The sequence below is a fragment of the Salvelinus alpinus genome, chromosome 23 (assembly GCF_045679555.1).
Source record: "Salvelinus alpinus chromosome 23, SLU_Salpinus.1, whole genome shotgun sequence".
In the NCBI taxonomy this organism is placed as follows: Eukaryota; Metazoa; Chordata; class Actinopteri; order Salmoniformes; family Salmonidae; genus Salvelinus; species Salvelinus alpinus.
Window position 1 is genome coordinate 3,379,981 of NC_092108.1, and position 20,676 is coordinate 3,400,656.

Below are 20,676 nucleotides of genomic sequence, written 5' to 3' on the forward strand. Positions count from 1 at the left end.
GCCATTGTAAGTTCAGTCACTCGCCACAACAGTACGCGTGTGCAGGAGGCGAGCGAAAGCTCGGGAGAGAGGGGTGAGTGTGGTGGAGGTACCTGGTACCAGACAGGGGGATACAGGGCAGACGGTGAACAGATCACCAGGTGGAATCCAAGCAGCAGTGCAGCAGGCAACAAGAGGTGTCACACCCACTCGAAGCTTTTATTTCTGGAGGCAGATCTCTTGTAGAAAATGCCAGTGAATGGTCTTTGAACAGCAGGAGGGGGCTTCAGAGGACACTTCAAAGACTCCTGTTGGGCCCAAAGCCCTTTTACTTCACACCTTAGTGCTAATTGATTATCTGGTCTGTCCTTTCAAGCGTGGGAGCTCAGTTCCAGGTTGGAATGGTGTCCTCAGCTCTCTGCTGTTTGTTTGCTAGAGCACCCTCTGTATAGCTTGGGAAAAAGAGAACCTCGGAAGCAGAAATCTCTCCGGTTAATCTTGGTCAGAATTAGGTTGTAGGTTTGGAGTTTTGATCTGGAGCGAAGGCCATGCTGTGGAGGATAGCATCCTGCATATGTACCCGCCGAAAAATCCAAGTTTATCAAACTCCAAATCTATACTTTTGTAAAAAAAAAAAAACATGTTAAAAGATGTGAGATCTCCCATTTAGCTGTGTCTCTCTGAGGGGGGCGTGTTTACATGTCCAATCAATTGAATTTACCACAGGTCGACTCCAATCAAGTTGTAGAAACACCTCAAGGATGGTCAATGGAAACAGGATGCACCTGAGCTCAATTACGAGTCTCATAGCAAAGGGTCTGAATACTAATATAAATAAGGTATTTAAAAAAAAAATTCTAAACCTGTTTTTGCTTTGTCATTATGGGGTATTGTGTGTGTAGATTGATGAGGAAATGTTTTTATTTAGAGTAAGGCTGTAACGTGGAAAAAGGAAAGTGGTCTGAATACTTTCCGAAAGCTTTGTATATTTATATTCTGTCCTGAAGCTAATTCTATGCATTTCGCCTTGGGGTTTTGTACTGGTTATTTAAATACTGTGTTCTTGACATGGCTCACTCTAATAGCTACTGCTGTACATGCCATTCCTAGGGTGTCTACTGCCGTACAGGCCATTCCTAGGGTGTCTACTGCCGTACAGGCCATTCCTAGGGGGTCTACTGCCGTACAGGCCATTCCTAGGGGGTCTACTGCCGTACAGGCCATTCCTAGGGGGTCTACTGCCGTACAGGCCATTCCTAGGGGGTCTACTGCCGTACAGGTCATTCCTAGGGGGTCTACTGCCGTACAGGCCATTCCTAGGGGGTCTACTGCCGTACAGGCCATTCCTAGGGTGTCTTGTTTAATTTAATCTGGGGTATATACAGTGGGGAGAACAAGTATTTGATACACTGCCGATTTTGAAGGTTTTCCTACTTACAAAGCATGTAGAGGTCTGTAATTTTTATCATAGGTACACTTCAACTGTGAGAGACGGAATCTAAAACAAAAATCCAGAAAATCACATTGTATGATTTTTAAATAATTAATTTGCATTTTATTGCATGACATAAGTATTTGATCACCTACCAACCAGTAAGAATTCCGGCTCTCACAGACCTGTTAGTTTTTCTTTAAGAAGCCCTCCTGTTCTCCACTCATTACCTGTATTAACTGCACCTGTTTGAACTCGTTACCTGTATAAAAGACACCTGTCCACACACTCAATCAAACAGATTCCAACCTCTCCACAATGGCCAAGACCAGAGAGCTGTGTAAGGACATCAGGGATAAAATTGTAGACCTGCACAAGGCTGGGATGGGCTACAGGACAATAGGCAAGCAGCTTGGTGAGAAGGCAACAACTGTTGGCGCAATTATTAGAAAATAGAAGAAGTTCAAGATGACGGTCAATCACCCTCGGTCTGGGGCTCCATGCAAGATTTCACCTCGTGGGGCATCAATGATCATGAGGAAGGTGAGGGATCAGCCCAGAACTACACGGCAGGACCTGGTCAATGACCTGAAGAGAGCTGGGACCACAGTCTCAAAGAAAACCATTAGTAACACACTACGCCGTCATGGATTAAAATCCTGCAGCGCACGCAAGGTCCCCCTGCTTAAGCCAGTGCATGTCCAGGTCTGTCTGAAGTTTGCCAATGACCATCTGGATGATCCAGAGGAGGAATGGGAGAAGGTCATGTGGTCTGATGAGACAAAAATAGAGCTTTTTGGTCTAACTCCACTCGCCGTGTTTGGAGGAAGAAGAAGTATGAGTACAACCCCAAGAACACCATCCCAACCGTGAAGCATGGAGGTGGAAACATCATTATTTGGGGATGCTTTTCTGCAAAGGGGACAGGACGACTGCACCGTATTGAGGGGAGGATGGATGGGGCCATGTATCGCGAGATCTTGGCCAACAACCTCCTTCCCTCAGTAAGAGCATTGAAGATGGGTCGTGGCTGGGTCTTCCAGCATGACAACGACACGAAGCACACAGCCATGGCAACTAAGGAGTGGCTCCGTAAGAAGCATCTCAAGGTCCTGGAGTGGCCTAGCCAGTCTCCAGACCTGAACCCAATAGGAAATCTTTGGAGGGAGCTGAAACTCCGTATTGCCCAGCGACAGCCCCGAAACCTGAAGGATCTGGAGAAGATCTGTAGGGAGGAGAGGGCCAAAATCCCTGCTGCAGTGTGTGCAAACCTGGTCAATAACTACAGGAAACGTATGATCTTTGTAATTGCAAACAAAGGTTTCTGTACCAAATATTAAGTTCTGCTTTTCTGATGTATCAAATACTTATGTCATGCAATAAAATGCAAATTAATTACTTAAAAATCATACAATGTGATTTTCTGGATTTTTGTTTTAGATTCCGTCTCTCACAGTTGAAGTGTACCTATGATAAAAATTACAGACCTCTACATGCTTTGTAAGTTGGAAAACCTGCAAAATCGGCAGTGTATCAAATACTTGTTCTCCCCACTGTACCTATAGAATGCATTTGGATTACTGTTACAGTACAATTTGGGTTGGTTATTGGATTTGTTTGACATTATACTGCGTTTGTTAGGAGCTAGTAACATAAGCATTTTGCTGCACTCACTATAACATATGCTAAACCTGTGTACGCAACCAATAAACGTTGATGTTTTGTTTCAGATAAGACTCGTGTGTTTTGTAGAGATGATCTGGATGATGTGTCCTGTCTCAAAGACTCCATCAGCATCGCCTCCAACGACTCCTTCATGTCTGCTGCAGAGGTAAGACACACACACACCTCACTACACTGTAGAGTGCCGGCATTACATTACCAGGCTCATCCAGTCAATCTTTTACATTTTTTATTATCTGTTTATTATTTTCCAATAAAAAAGACAGATACAAACATTGACATTCGTTGTAGTGTTGAATGGAACGGCAACTTCAGAGGATAAAACAAAACTTAAACTCACGCACATTTTAAGACCGCATATAGTCGTTACAAGCCGTGTTAAAACAAAAATAAATATTGAGTGGGGTGCAGCACCTTATTCTCGATGGGGAGTAACGACACGGGGCGATAAGACGACATCTCCATGGAATCTCTCTCTCTAATCAAGATCAGTGCTATAGTAGCCTCATAGTGTTTTGCGTGAATTTGGCATTTCGAATGTTTAAACATTCGCAACAGGAGTGGAACTAGACTGGCACAGTATTTCTTATAGAATTATTTTCCATATCCATCGGGTCCAGGGGCCATGCTGTTTGGAAATTGTGCTATCGCTGCGTTAATCTCCTCAAGTCGACCCGGCATCGAGTGCAGCAGTTTAGGAAGTACACATTCGGTGAGAAAAAGCGCTCCATAGTTTGTGGATCAGTGGCATCGTATTTTGATTGATGTACAGCAGTACGGGGTTAAAACTGCTCAAAACATTTTTTAATACCCTGTGGATCTGTTACTGTTTGACCATTCTGGTCTTTTTATTTTATGAATAGCTCTAGATGCCTGTACATGTCTTGGCTGTCTTGCTAATCATTTGTGGTTTGTCACTCAGTTCAAAATTACTTGCTAGAACGCAACAAAGTTAAGACCCCATTCGTTTCGAAAGGATAGTATTGTATTCATATTTCTACTTTGATCTGCATTCTAGGAATTAATTCTAAACGTTCCTCTAACTCTCTCTCAAATTCTTTCATCCTGGTATTGGCGTGTTTCTTCCTCTCCGATTTTATATGGGGGAAAAATGTGACCTCATATCACAGCCCTGAGAGATTCCCGAAGGATAGTCGTTGTCAATATCCCCCGTGTCGTTAGCTCCAAGGAAACTTCAAATGCTGACAAAAAGTCTCAAGTGCCAAAGTTGCCGACCTGCAGACATATTGTCCTGTTTCAGCACCATGGACAGCGGAGAGTTGTCTGTAATTAGAATCGGGTGATAGGTAGCCGACGCAGCTGCTGAAATTAGTTTGGAGTCCCAACAAAAAGTAGTCAATTCTGGAATATGATTTATGAACTGACAAAAAATTAAGAAATCCCTATCGACAATGTTAAGGTTTGTCATCAATCTACACTACCGGTCACAAGGTTTACAGCACCTACTCATTCCATGGGTTTTCTTTACTTTTACTATTTTCTACATGAAAACTATGAAATAACACATATGGAATCATGTTCTAACCAAAAAAGTGTAAAACAAATTAAAATATATTTGAGATTCTTCAAATAACCCCTCCTTTGCCTTGATGACAGCTTTGTACACTCTTACACCTTATGGAACAGTGGGGACTGTGAAGCAACACAGACACGTGCCTACACACACACACACACACACACACACACACGATAACTTACACACACGTACACATAGATTTTTTTGTTGTGGAGTAGGGGCCTGAGGGCACACAGTGTGTTGTGAAATCTGTTATACATTTTATTTTAAACAATACATCCATAACTGCCTTCATTTCGCTGGACCCCAGGAAGAGTAGCTGCTGCCTTGGCAGGAACTAATGGGGATCCATAATAAACCCCAGGAAGAGTAGCTGCTGCCTTGACAGGAACTAATGGGGGTCCATAATAAACCCCAGGAAGAGTAGCTGCTGCCTTGGCAGGAACTAATGGGGATCCATAATAAACCCCAGGAAGAGTAGCCGCTGCCTTGACAGGAACTAATGGGGGTCCATAATAAACCCCAGGAAGAGTAGCTGCTGCCTTGGCAGGAACTAGTCGGGATCCATAATAAATACAAATACATTGAATACAACAGATGTAGACCTTACTGTGAAATTCTTGGGCGGGGGTACAGGTTAGTCAAGGTAATTTCTACATGCAAGTAGTGGTAAAGTGACTATGCATGGATAATAAACAGCGAGTAGCAGCAGTGTACAAAAGGTTTGGGGGGGTACATGTAAATTGTCCGGTGGCGATTTTATTAATTGTTCTGCAGTCTTGTGGCTTGGGGGTAGAAGCTGTTAAGGAGCCTTTTGGTCCTAGACTTGGTGCTACGATACTGCTTGCCGTGCAGTAGCAGAGAGAACAGTCTATAACTTGGGTGACTGGAGTCTTTGACCTTCTTTGGGGTCTTCCTCTGACATACCCTGCTGTTATGGTTTATTATCTATCCTGTTGTCTACTCACTTTATCCCTACCCATGTGTACATATCTACCTCAATTACCTCGTACCCCTGCACATCGACTCAGTACTGGTACCCTGTTTATATAGCCAAGTTATTACCTCCTACCCCTGCTCATGGACTCAGTACCCATGTATATAACCAAGTTATCGTTACTCATTGGTTTTTATCCCTCGTTATCTTTCTATTTCTCTCTGTATTGTTGGAAAGCATTTCACTGTTGTTTACCAAGCTTGTGAAAAATACAATTGGATTTGATTAACCATCAACAGTGCCTTGCAAAAGTATTCTGACCCCTTGGATTTAAAAAAATTGTATTGAGTTAAAAAGTGGGATTTTAAAAGTAGATTTGTCAGTTTTTGTCATCTACTCGAAACACTAAGTGGAAGAAAAACAAACCATTTATACTCAACAAAAATAAACACGCGTCCCATGATTCATGAGGTGAAATAAAATATCCCTGAAATGTTCTATACACACAAGCTTATTTCTCTCATTTTGTGCACACATTGGTTTACATCCCTATTAGTGAGCATTTCTCCTTTGCCAAGATAATCCATCCACCTGACAGGTGTGGCATATCAATCAGCTGATTAAACAGCATGATCATTACACAGGTGCACCTTGTGCTGAGAACAATTAAAGGGCATTCTAAAATGTGCTGTTTTGTGTCACAACACAATGCCACAGATGTGTCAAGTTTTGCAATTGGCATGCTGACTGCAGGAATGTCCACCAGAGCGGTTGCCAGAGAATTGAATGTTCATTACTCTACCATAAGCTGCCTCCAATGTCGTTTTTATAGAATTTGGCAGTATATCCAATCGGCTTCACAACCGCAGACCACGTGTCACCATGCCAGCCTAGGGCCTCCACATCCAGCTTCTTCACCTGCAATACCAGCCACCTGGACAGCTGATGAAACTGGGTTTGCACAACTGAAGAATATCTGCACAAACTGTCAGAAACCGTCTCAGAGAAGCTCATCTGTGTGTCATCCTTACTAAGATATTGACCTGACTGCAGTTCAGCGTCTTAACCGACTTCAGTGGGCAAATGCTCACTGGCCTCGCTGGAGAAGTTTGCTCTTTGGCAGAATTGCGGTTTCAACTGTACCAGGCAGATGGCTGACAGCATGTATGGTGTGTGGGTGAGCGGTTTGCTGATGTCAACGTTGTGAACAGAGTGCTCCGTGGTGGGGTTATGAGCAGGCATAAGCTATGGACAACGAACACAATTGCATTTTATCGATGGCAATTTGAATGCACAGAGATACTGTGACGAGATCCTGAGGCCCGTTGTCGTGCCATTCATCCGCCGCCATCACCTCATGTTTCAGCATGATAATGCACAGCCCCAATGTCGCAAGGATCTGTACATAATTCCTAGAAGCTGAAAATGTCCCAGTTCTTCCATCGCCTGCATACTCACCAGACATGTCACCCATTGAGCATGTTTGGGATGCTCTGGATCCACGTGTACGACAACGTGTTCCTGACAATATCCAGCGACTACGACACAGCCGTTGTAGAGGAGTGGGACAACATTCCAAATCAAATTTTATTTATGTTATTGCGGGTGTAGGGAAATGCTTGTGTTCCTAGCTCCAACAGTGCAGTAGTATCTTAACAATAAACACATCTAAAATAATGGAATTGAGAAATATTTAAATATTAGGACGAGCAATGTCGGAGTGGCATTAGAATAGAATACAGTATATTACATTAGAATAGAATACAGTATATATGAGATGAGTAAAACCGTATGGAAACATTATTAAAGTGACCAGGGATTCCATGTCTATGTATATAGGGCGGCAGCCTCTAAAGTGCAGGGTTGAGTAACTGGGTAGTGATAGCTATTTAGTCTGATGGCCTTGAGATAGTTTACAATTGGCTCATTCATCCCCCTCTCCCCTGTAACTATTCCCCAGGTCGTTGCTGCAAATGAGAACGTGTTCTCAGTCAACTTACCTGGTAAAATAACGGTAAAATAAAATAAAATAAAATAGAAGCTGTTTTTCAGTCTCGGTCCCAGCTTTGATGTACCTCTACTGACCTCACCTTCTGAATGATAGTGGGTTGAAAGGGCGGTGGTTGATGTTTTGGAGGGCAGGCAGTGTGCCCCCGGTGAGGCGTTGAGCAGACGGCACCACCCTCTGCAGAGTCCTGCGGATGTGGGCGGTGCAGTTGACGTACCATGCGGTGATCCACAGGCCACAATCAACAGCCTGATCAACTCTATGTGAAGGAGATGTGTCACGCTGCATGAGGCAAATGGTGGTCACACCAGATACTGACTGGTTTTCTGATCCACGTCCCCTACCTTTTGTTTTAAGGTATCCGTGACCAGCAGATGCATATCTGTATTCCCAGTTATGTAAAATCCATAGGCCTAAATTAATTTCTTTAGACTAATTTCCTTATGAACTGTAACTCAGTAAAATCTTTTAAATTCTTGCATGTTGCATTTCTATTTTTGTTCAGTGTAGCTAAATGCACATTTCATAACTAAAATATAATCATTGCATTAGTATTCAGCCATTTTAATAAACTAATTTAAGCTTGCCTTAATGTGGCTTAAGAAATCACACAAGTTACATGGACTCTGGAGGGGGGAATCATTTTTCTCACAGGGTTGACATGATTTTTTAATTACTAACTATGTCCCTCATGATATAGATAGATATCTGTCTAAGGTCCTTCTGTCAAGTATTGAATTTCAAGCACAGATTCAACTACAAATACCAGGGATCTTTTCGAAATGGGTAACATAAAAAAAATCTGACCTAACAGGTATATGACAGCCCACTTGGGAGTTTGTCTAAGAATCTTTAGCTGCCTTTTGGCAATGAGGGGGGAAAATGATCTGGTTTGATGAAACCAAGATTGAACTCTTCGGCCTGAATGCCAATCGTCATGTCTGGAGGAAACCTGCCACCATCCCTACGGTGAAGGGACAGGGCGGCAGGGACTGGAGACTAGTCAGGATCAAGGGAAAGATGAATGGAGTAAAGTACAGAGATCCTTGATGAAAACCTGCTCCAGAGCGCTCAGGACCTCAGACTGGGGCGAAGGTCCACCTTCCAACAGGACAACGACCCTAAGCACACAGCCAAGACAATGCATAAGTATCTTCGGGACCAGTCTCTGAATGTCCTTGAATGGCCCAGACTTGAACCCAATCGAACATCTCTGGAAAGACTTGAAAAGAACTGTGCAGCGATGCACCCCATCCAACCTGACAGAGCTTGAAAGGATCAGCAGAGAAGAATGGGAGAAACTCACATAATACACAATCTACTGGCACATCCTTGTCATACGAAGATAAATTATAGATAAAATGTATCGGTGTCATCGGCCATTGGACATTACACAAGTGGGAAATCGCAAGTTCAACAATGAGTGGTTTGGAAGGAATCCGTGCCTAACTGCAAGTGTTGCAAAGCAATCACTATTTTGCTTCCCCAGCCGGCTATTCAGTGGAGAGGGTGTGTGGTCCAAGTCTGGGTTTAAGGGTTTAAAACATCTGTCTGAAAGGGTCTCTTTTTCAAGCTTAAAAAGGATAAACATTCACAAGCAACACCATGGGCCAGAAAAGGTCGAATACATTGGCCATGCTGTCAATCCAGCATGACTTTTGCTGCTTTCAAAATATCTTGGAACTGGAAATCTCTGACTTCAGTGAGTTCAAGACAACTGGGAACTCTGGGGAGGGGGGGGAATTATCTCAGACTGGGAAAATAAGTTTTGAATGGTCAACCAACTTGGAATTGCACGTCAGGAACTCTGGCCTCGTTTTCTAGAGCGCCGGCCTGAAGATCACTGACGTCATGATTCAACCTTGTTTTTTTCAGAGTTCCTAGTTGTCTTGAAACCAGCATAAATCCAGAGAATGCCAGACTTTGGTGACAAAGTTTAATGACAATTTGCCCACAAGGACTGCCACGCCACCTTCCTGTTGAAGTGAGTCCAAAAATGTATTGTATGCTGCTACATAAATTGTAAATGCCAGGAAGAAAGTATTACTTTCTTAGCTACAGTATACATAAGTGTATGTTGTGTCGTAAACTGTTAGTAACCCATGTGCCTCACCCTAATATTTTGGTCCCTTTCCCCCTCACAACTTAGCCTACTGTTCTGACTTGGTGGTGCACATGTAGCCTATAGCCTGTTTTAGAGAAATGTCATCGTTGAATATTGTAAGCGCTTTCATTGTCTGCTTATATGCCCCCTTTTAATTATCCTAAGGTTCCGACTTGGTGTGCAGGGAGAATACTATAAGAACGGCCCATGTTCTGAATTCTGTCGCTGTACATTTCAAAAGTGCTGAACAAATAGTTATCGACTATGTCTTAGCTCGCTCATTAATGTCTTAATCGAAGTTACGGATTGCCTCTTATCCGCTATAGTTTGTACATCTCAATTGTCAGTAGAAAGCACATTTGTTTAAGCAACTCAGCCATGGATTTGAAAAAGGCAGTAAGTAAATTATGCTGAATGAACTGTTTTGCTGCCAGACGAGGCTCTGCTGATAACCAGGTGTAGCGGCGGTAAGGATTCACTCCATGGTGCTGAAAAGAAAGCTCTGCTGTTGGGACAGCTTTATGTCAGCTCTAACAGTTTGTGGGCACCATTTATAGTGCAATTAATGTGTTTAGTACAATGGTTTTGCTGGCATGCATTTAAAAATATATTTGAGTTTTCCCCACCAACATGTACCGTACATGCCAAAATTGCCACTAATCAGGGATGTATTCATTCTGCCGATTTCTGTTGAAAAATGTCAAACGGAAGCAAACGAAACAGGGATGAAAATACCTGAATTTGTCCCAATAGAAATGCTTGTTTGCAACAGTTGGACTAATGAGTACACCCTAATATCAGCTAGATCAGGGGTCAGGAACCTATGGCTCCCGAGCCAGGTGTGGCTCTTTTGATGATTGCATCTGGCTCGCAGATAAAACAAAATATTCTCACTTGTTTTAATCCATCCATCGATTTTTCACTGCTCATGTCCTGTTCAGGGCTGCAGGAGCAATTGTCCATTATTTTAATTAAATGATACTGGCCTACGTTGGCCATTGCTAGGTAAAACAGGTAAACGCCTCCTTTTGAATCAGTCTGCTCGGTCATTAGCTCAAAGCTAACCCTTCGACGAAGAAGATGGCGAAAAGAAAAAAAGATGACGAGTATCGTACATTTCAGGACGAATGGACCGAAGAATTCGCCTTTGTGGAGAGAGCAGGTTCTGCGGTGTGTCTAATTTGCAATGACAAAATTACATCGATGAAACGGTCGAATGTAAAGCGGCACTTCGACACGCGCCATGCTACCTTTGCATCAAAATACCCTGCGGGAGACAGCAGAAAGAAAGCGTGCCAAGAGCTACTGAGCAGGGTGCAAGCTAGCCAGCAGCAACTCCGCGTATGGACCCGGCAAGGTGACTATAATTCCGCTAGCTTTGCTGGATCTTTAGCAATAGTGAGGAACGGAAAACCATTCACAGGTGGCGAGTATGCTAAAACGTTCATGCTGGATGTAGCCAATAAACTTTTTGATGATTTTCCGAACAAAGACAAGATAATTAAACGGATACAAGACATGCCTCTGTCGGCAAGAACTGTTCATGATCGTACCATCGTGATGGCAAACAAAGTGGAGGAAACGCAAGTGAAGGACATAAATGCAGCGCCGTTCTTTTCCCTGGCTTTGGATGAGTCAACAGACGTGAGCCATTTGTCGCAGTTCAGCGTGATTGCAAGATATGCTGTTGACACACTGCGCGAAGAAAGTCTTGCAGTTCAGCCATTAAAAGGGTCCACAAGAGGTGAGGATTTATTTAAGTCTTTCATGGAGTTTGCTCAAGAAAAAAAATCTAGCTATGGATAAACTTCTCTCAGTGTGTACTGATGGTGCTCCGTGTATGGTGGGGAATAAAAAAGGATTTGTGGCGCTTCTCCGTGAACATGAAAATAGACCCATCCTAAGTTTCCATTGCATTCTACACCAGGAGGCACTTTGTGCTCAGATGTGTGACAGGCAGTTTGGGGAAGTGATGTCGCTGGTCATTCGTGTGATCAACTTTATTGTTGCTCGAGCCTTAAATGATCGCCAGTTTAAAACACTGCTGGATGAAGTTGGAAATAACTATCCTGGTCTGCTTTTGCACAGCAATGTGCGTTGGTTGTCAAGAGGGAAGGTGCTTAGCCGTTTTGCGGCTTGCCTGAAAGAAATCCGGACTTTCCTTGAAATGAAAGGCATCGAGCATCCTGAGCTAGCCGAAACTGAGTGGCTCCTCAAGTTTTACTATCTCGTAGATATGACTGAACATCTGAACCAGCTCAACGTGAAAATGCAAGGCATTGGAAATACAGTGTTATCCCTTCAACAAGCTGTGTTTGCTTTTGAAAACAAGCTAGAACTTTTCATCATGGATCTTGAAACAGGTCGTTTACTACATTTTGAAAAACTGAGCCAATTTAAAGATGCATGCACAGCAAGTGAGCCTATTCAAAACTTTGATCTCCACCAGCTAGCTCGCTGCACATCCAGTCTCCTACAGTCCTTCAAAGCACGCTTTGGAGAATTTCGTGAGCACACTCGTCTTTTTAAGTTCATCACCCTTCCAAACGAGTTTCACTGAACACAGCCGACCTGAGTTACATTCCTGGTGTCTCCGTCAGAGATTTTGAAGCAGAAGTGGTTGACCTGAAGGCCTCAGACATGTGGGTGAATAAGTTCAAGTCACTGAATGAAGATTTGGAAAGAATCACACGACAGAAAGCGGAGTTGGCGAGCAAGCACATGTGGACAGAAATGAAAAAACTTCAACCCGAAGACCAGCTGATTCTCAACTTGGAACGCGCTTCCTGTCACATACCACACACTGCAGCGTGTGAGTATTGCTGTATTGACCATGTTTGGATCTACGTATGCATGTGAGCAGTCATTCTCACATCTTAAAAACATCAAGTCCAACCTACGATCACGTTTAACGGATGAAAGCCTCAACGCTTGCATGAGGCTTAACCTCACCAAGTACCAACCAGACTACAAAGACATCAGCAAATCCATGCAGCACCAGAAGTCGCATTAATGGTGAGTATTATAACAATATTATTTAAGAATAAATTCAGAGGCTTATTATACTGACATTTAGTTGATTTCACTTTTAAAATATATTATATGGCTCTCACTGAAATAAATTTCCAATTTTTTTGCTTTCATGGCTCTCTTAGTCAAAAAGGTTCCCGACCCCTGAGCTAGATGCAGGCTAGAGTGTGCAAGGCGGTTTTGAATGTGTCACTGTCCGTCCATGTGTCGCTGCCTGTCATCTCAACATTTTCCTCCATCTGTGTGCAGTTGTAAACTTTCATTCATAGGTTGTAGCAACCTCACGATAGAGATAGTTTAGGTGTAGACGACTACATAATACTTATGGATGTTACATTGAACTGGGTGAATGGAATATGAATGACAGTCATCCAATATGCTGTAATACAAATAAGGCCGTGCTCATGAGAAGAAGGGGGGAGAAAATCGTCCTCATCAAAAAAAACGTCACCAACCACCAAGACACATCAAAGATAGTCATCCGTCTGAACTCAGCTGCAGGGCGGGAACGAAACTGATCAGGAATGTTACCATGAGGCCATATTAAAATGGCTACAGAGTTCAATGTCTGTGATGGTAGAAAACTGAGGATAGATCAACAACATTGTAGTGATTCCACAATGAGTGAAAATAAGATGTATAGAAAAAATATTCCAAAACTGCATCTTGTATGCAACAAGGCCCTAAATGAATACTGAAAAAATATTCCAAAACTGCATCTTGTATGCAACAAGGCCCTAAAGTAATACTGGAAAAAGCCACAGCAAAGTCAACTTATTTTGGCCTAAATGAGCAAAGCCTTAAATTTGCCCTAAACATAACACATCACTGAGTAACTGCCTCTTTATTTTCAAACATGGTGGTGGCTGCATCATGGTATGCTTGTTATTGGCAAGGACTAGGGAGTTTTGTATAAAAATACATGGACTGGAGCTAAGCACAGGCTAAATCCTAGAGGAAAACCTGGTTCAGTCTGCTTTCCACCAGACACTGGGAGATGAATTCACCTTTCAGCAGAACAATAACCTAAAACACGAGACCAAATCTACACTGGAGTTACCAAAACGACAGGGAATGTTGGCTAAGTTAGTTTCGACTTCATTACTGTCTAATCATGATCCCCAACATCTTGAATACGTTTTGAAAAGAATAATGGGCAAATATTGCACCATGGAGATGTGCAAAGCTGTTGGCGACTTGCCATAGAAGACTCTGCTGTCAAAGGTGTTTCTAACATGTTTTGACTCAGGGAGCTAACTACTTAAACAACGACTATTTTAGTTATTACATTTTTATTTGATCTTTATTTTTTTTTACCCTTTTTCCAGATTATTTTGTGTATATTGACAAAATTACAATTAAAGTAACTTTAATCCCACTTTAACACAATGTGACAATCAAAGGGGTCTGAATACTTTTCCAAGGCACTATATGATCTTGTCAGTACAGGGAGCTGCGTAGTGTCTATGTCCTGAGGTCTCTATACCACTACCCCTTGTAACCTACATGTGTAGATATTAACCATAATATTCTCTCCCTCTCAGTTGTCAGAGCAGTACAGGGAGCTGCGTAGTGCCCATATCCTGGGGTCATGTATAGTTGTTAACCCCTTCTATGAGGAGGCCATACAGTTGGCTGAGGAGGGAAAGATCTCCTGCAGAGTACACAGGTGAGACGGAGATGTTCTCTTTCCTTATAGTTCCTATGATTGTTTAGGTTGCACCTTGGCCATCCTGTTGGTTGATGATCTTGGTGTGTATTGTCTCCTGTTAAAGGAACTCCACCCCCAAACTAACTGTCGGTACTTATTTCGTTAGTCCATTGTTGACACAGTCCCAAAACCTGATTGCTGACGAACAATTTTTCAAGATATGTAACTTGGAATTCAAAATACAGATATCATCCCCGTATGATGCATTTAGCATCATATGATGCTGCATAATTATAAGGGGATGATTTCTGTATTTTAAAAGTTAACTAAGTTGCTGACGAGACATTTTGTAACTGTCAATGGGCCTCCCGAGTGGCACAGTGGTCTAAGGCACTGCATCACAGTGCTAGCTCTGTCACTAGAGATCCTGGTTTAGAGTCCAGGCTCTGTCGCAGCCGGCCGCGACCGGGTTAGGGGAGGGTTTGGCCGGCAGGAATGTCCTTGTCCCATCGTGCTCTAGCGACTCCTGTGGCGGGCCGGGTGCAGTGCACGCTGACACGGTTGCTAGGTGTACAGTGTTTCCTCCGACACATTGGTGCGGCTGGCCTCCAGCGGGCATTGTGTCAAGAAGTAGTGCGGCTTGGTTGGGTTGTGTTTCGGAGGACGCACGGCTCTCGACCTTTGCATCTCCTGAGTCCGTACAGGAGTTGCAGTGATGAGACAAGACTGTAACTACCAATTAGATACCAGGAAATTGGGGAGGAAAAGTGGTGAACATTTTTTTTTTTACATTATATATCAACATAAATGACAGCTTAACATATTTTTACTACATTACATTTAAAAAATGCTTGTTGCCTTTTTGTCACTGGTGTTACCTATTTTTTTATATGGCAATTCAGGCTTTCTAGAATGTAATTTCAGTCTTTAATTTGCATATATAATCAAAGACAGAAAAGGTTCATGACAGTACGAAGAAATTGTTTGGATTAGTAATAATTTACTTTAATCACAATGACAAACACAAGATTATTTTCAAACAAATTTTATACATTTAGTAGTAATATTTTTAATTGTAAATAATTTGAGATTTCATAAGATGAGTTGATTTTTTTAAAATATGAACCCCTAAAATGAGGGTCATTGGTCAAAGAGTAAGACCAAAAGATCAAGCCTATTGACTAAAATGTCTTTCATAACACACAACATTGTCATAGAAACATGTCCACTAGAACATTAGAAACACTAACCTTGAACCTAAACTGAAACTGATTGTTTGCACTAAAACATGTTCATGGAACTTTTCCTGTATTCAGATCTTTTACTTAAGATCTTTAACTCTTTCTTTTTTTTAATCCAATTTCCTTTCCCTTTTTACTATAAACTGTAGAACACCAGTGACACATCTTAAGTCCTCGCATGAAATTACCAAGTTAATCATCAAATTGTTAACATATGAAGAGTGCACACTCACCATGTGCTTTTCAAAACATTCCCGTCTCCAATGAGCCTTTGACCCAGGAAGAATTTGGCAATGATGTTGCATTTTTTTCAGTGTGGTGGTTTTTATAAATTTTTAAAACCAGTGACATAAAATTGAGAGACAGCTGTTACTGGTAAATTATTTGTAAAATGTATTTGATATTGTAGTTTTCTAAGTAGTTCACTAAATAACTATATAACATGTAAAGTCACTCAATATGTCACTAAACCATGACTCCTGACCCGGGGAACAAGCCAATTTCATGATACTGACCATGCTCTACAATAGTCCAATTTGAAAAACATTTTATATATCTTACATATGTTTTATTAATAATGAAACACTTAAATTAAAACAATTTGTGTCATCTCACACTTTTAACTGTTTTTCCTGGTGAATAAGGCCGGGACAGGAAAACCACCATTTTCGTAGAATGACTCTCCTAATAATGTTTTGTCTCCTGTTAAAGGGACATTTTTCAACTTTATATTCATCATTTCCAGCACCACCCCAACGTCAACATCTGTGAAAATGACACGTTTATATGTTTTTTTGTAGTAAAAAAATATATATAAAGAGAAGTGTTTCCTATGACATCTACTAATTAGTAGGCGATGCCTCATAATTGGTTAGAATCACATGGTGCACAACGATGTCATTGGAAACACTTGTCTGTCTTCTTCTTTACTACTAAACATAGAAATGCTCCATTTCACACATGTTGAGGTGGTGCTGGAGATAATATGAAGTTGACATTTCCCATTAAGTGTTGACTCCTAGTATGTCTGTGATTATAATGCCTAATTTCCTTGTTTTTTAGGACTGAGCTGCTGGAGTGTCTTGGGGACACCGACTTCCTGGCCAAGTTACACTGTGTGCGGCAGGCCTGTCAAGTATGTGCCTCTATACTCCTAAAGAATACATCATGGAATACCATGCTCCTGTAATATACTCCTAAGAATACATCATGATAAACCGTACCGTGCCACTGTAATACTGTAATATACTCCTAAAGAATACATCATGATAAACCGTACCATGCCGCTGTAATACTGTAATATACTCCTATAGAATACATCATGATAAACCGTACCGTGCCTCTGTAATACTGTAATATACTCCTAAAGAATACATCATGATAAACCGTACCATGCCCCTGTAATACTGTAATATACTCCTATAGAATACATCATGATAAACTGTACCATGCCCCTGTAATACTGTAATATACTCCTATAGAATACATCATGATAAACCGTACCATGCCCCTGTAATACTGTAATGTATTCTTTAGGAGTATATCATGATAAACCGTACCATGCCCCTGTAATACTGTAATATACTCCTATAGAATACATCATGATAAACTGTACCATGCCCCTGTAATACTGTAATATACTCCTATAGAATACATCATGATAAACTGTACCATGCCCCTGTAATACTGTAATCTAAACTGGTGATTGGGTCCATTCCATCTCTAGCTGATTCTGTGTGAGAGAGCAACGAGGACGTTTCTGGCCGAAACTGGAAAGAAGATCCTGTCTTCCATAATTGTAAAAGCGCGTAAGGTAAGATGGTAATTATATTTATTATGTTGTTTTAGAGAAACTATTAATGCTGAAACTATACACTTCTACCTTTTAGTTGTTCCTGACTGTTTGTGTGATAAGATAGTCACACTGGATTGATCAGCTGAGTGGATGCGTTTTGTGATTGGCTAATAAAGCTAATTGTTGGGAAAGAGAAAGCAAGACAGGCATTTCACTATACTAGTGCACATGACAATAAAAACGTGAAACTTAATAGGTTTGATTGGTCGACAGAGCCCAAACAGGTTTGAGTTTTGATCAGCTGATTGGGTGCTCCTGTGTGACAGATGTTTTTGACTGGTCGATGGTGTTTGTCTACTCTTAACGGAGGTGTGTGATTGGCTAATATTCCTAACGGAGTTGTGTAATTGGTCGACAGAGCCCGAAGAGGTTTGAAGAAGTGTTTGAGGAGATGATTGTTTTCCTGGAGCACCCGGAACACTGGGAGAACACCGAAGTGGAGCTGGCCACGAGAGGGGTGAGACTCTCATTCTCTCACACACACACTGATCTGAAAGGGTGTTAAATGTTCCCCTGCCCAAGGTCAAACACCTGAACATCCTGTTGGACTTCATCCTGATCTCACACACTGATCTGACTGCATGTTATTCCTCCTGACCAGGTGAAACACCTGAACTTCCTGTTGGACTTCATCCATCTCACACTGATATTGACTGCATGTTATTCCTCCTGACCAGGTGAAACACCTGAACTTCTATGACATCGTGTTGGACTTCATCCTGATGGACTCATTTGAGGACCTGGAGAATCCTCCCATCTCCATCCAGAACGTTGTCAACAATCGTTGGCTCAACTCATCCTTCAAAGAGACAGTGAGTCGGAGACACTTTGTCTGCCTATGTAGATAACTACTGTCCAGAGAACAGGACCCGCGTTGTGTCTGGCTCAAAGGACCATGAAAAGGCTGTCTAGAATAGGCAACGGTGTGATGGGAGAGAACTTGTTGCAGCATTGTAATGTGTTGTGTTTCGTGTTGCCAGGCGGTGGCGTCTAGCTGTTGGTCGGTGCTGAAGCAGAAGAGACAACACATGAGGGTACAGGAATGTTTTTTTTTTGCTGGATTTTTAAAAATAATTGTACTTTTCTGGTTAGCCTGTATTCAACCTCTCCTCCTCCTCCCTAGGTGCATGATGGGTTCATAGCCCACTTCTACTCTGTGTGTGAGCAGGTCAGTCCTGTCCTGGCCTGGGGCTTCTTAGGGCCCAAGACCTCCCTGCACGACTTCTGCTGCTTCTTCAAGGTAGAGTAATGTTACCTTTTTTTATTTGATCAGGTTGTCCAGCTGAAGTCAGGGGAGACTTAGCCATTGTAACACTACTCTATATCAATCGATCTGTTCTTTAAGGTTGTTCTCACGTCTCCATATCCCCTACTCAATGTACCGGTTGCCTAGACTGGACTAAAAGCATGCTAAATGATCCAGGATTAGGCTTGTCCAGTGTCTTAGATAAAGAGACTCTTTGGGATGGTTTCTAACTGTCTTCCTCCAGGATCAGGTGCTGTTCTTCCTGAAGGATGTCTTTGACCTGGAGAAGGTGCGGTACTGCAGTGTGGAAACTCTAGCTGAGGACATGCTCCACCTCCTCCATCGCCGGTCTGAGCTGCTGTTGGCCTACCTGGGGGCCGACTCCCACTCCCTGCAGCACATCAACATCTGCGCCACCGCCACCCCCCTCTCCACAACAGCCAGCCCCCAACTCCACCCCTCCGCCCTGGAAGAGGCAGTGGGAAGCCAGATCTACCCCTAGATCTGAGAAGATTGGATGGGTCTCCAAAAGTGCATTGGGGGGGTTAGGGTTGATTTGGGATTGGGTGAGAGACACCCAGTCCCAAATTAACTGCTAGCCACTTATGGAGAATGGTTAAGGGGGTTGATTGGGCAGAGACTGAAACTGAGCTAGTGTCCCAACCCTTGTTCTCAACCCAGATTGACAGAGATCTCTTTATAAAGGCCCCATATAATGGTGACTGACTAGAACATTTTCATACCTTTCTGTCACTCAAGAAGCTTCTTCTCTTCACACACAATGATCATGGTGTCAATGCATGTTATAATATGGATGTTTCCCCATACGAAATCATGTTTTAAAGTAACCTTGGAATGAGTGATGTGTTTGACAGAATGAGTTTGTATTGTAAATGCAGACAGTATTTTAATGGGACTATGGAGATGAGGGTTGCAAAATTCCAGTAAGCTTCCCAAAATTCCCAGAAGTGTTTGGTTAGAAGATTCCTGGAATCAGGAGAGACTAAGCAGGAAATATGGGAATCCTCCAACTGGAATTGCAGGAAAAATGTTGGGAAAGTTCCCAGAATTTTGCAACCCTAGTCATCAGTCTGAGCTGTTTTAGAAGCTAAACACTGCGGTTTCATGTAGGTATTTATTTGACTGATTTAAAGTGTGTGACTGGCATCTAGATATTTAGAGGCCATGGTATGCAACTGTCCTCTAGACGTCTAGGTAAAGGACCATGGCACAAAGGTTTTATATGGTCATTTCATTAGTCTAATATAAAGAAAGTATAGGGCTTACTGCTCTAGTATGTTAATAAAAATGAGGCAAGTCAAGAGGGTGCTACGAAATGAAATGCCAATGTAGGTTTCTTTGCCCTATCATTATAACTATTTAATGATTCATTGTGATTTATCTACAATATTATAACCGTCATGTACTTGCCAGTGTTGATTAAAGAACATTAATTTGCTGTGACCGTTGCTAGTTTCTATGGCGATTTAAGGCAAAGACATCATGAAAACAGGAACAGGTTGTCTACGAGGGGGGATATTGAAATTGTGTTAGCTTCGAGGAAAAAAAATGGGGACTCAATATTTCTGTTTGGTATTCCGCGTATTTAATTTAGAAAAAGCCCATGTTTTCACTCACGAACCTGCAGCCACTAGTTAGCTTGTCAGTTGACGCTCAAAGTTAGCGCTGTTCTGCCGCGGAGCAGCGCCAGAGTTCTATGGAGCAGTTACTACGTTGATCATGCCGTTACGTCGTTCCATTTACTCTGAACATGCTAAATTCTGAGTAAATCGTCTTAACTTTTCAACCATACATGGTAGAGACATGGGGTTTAGGCTATTGTTTTCCCGACGCAAATCTGTTGGCTGGAAGTTTGTATACATTTTGAATTAATAATTTTACTGGTGAACACCCTAAGAAGTAATGTAGGAAATATGAGCCCTAGGTTGCTAGTTCCGGTATATTCTGTACAT

At 42.2% G+C, this 20,676-nt stretch overlaps 1 protein-coding gene across 2 annotated transcripts in view; it reads left to right on the plus strand.

Moving 5' to 3' along the window:
- miga1 (mitoguardin 1) overlaps positions 1–20,167 on the plus strand; it is a 34,449-nt gene extending 14,282 nt beyond the window's left edge. Inside the window, exons 8-16 of one of the 2 annotated variants that reach the window (XM_071360664.1) lie at positions 3,142–3,242; positions 14,255–14,379; positions 16,665–16,737; positions 17,329–17,415; positions 17,816–17,914; positions 18,135–18,269; positions 18,438–18,491; positions 18,581–18,697; positions 18,948–20,167. In XM_071360664.1, coding sequence (XP_071216765.1) covers positions 3,142–3,242; positions 14,255–14,379; positions 16,665–16,737; positions 17,329–17,415; positions 17,816–17,914; positions 18,135–18,269; positions 18,438–18,491; positions 18,581–18,697; positions 18,948–19,205 — 1,049 coding nt within the window. In that variant the 3' untranslated portion in view covers positions 19,206–20,167. The remainder of the gene's footprint in view (positions 1–3,141; positions 3,243–14,254; positions 14,380–16,664; positions 16,738–17,328; positions 17,416–17,815; positions 17,915–18,134; positions 18,270–18,437; positions 18,492–18,580; positions 18,698–18,947) is intronic. The other variant, XM_071360663.1, reaches the window with a different exon arrangement.
- The last annotated feature ends 509 nt before the right edge of the window (positions 20,168–20,676 follow it).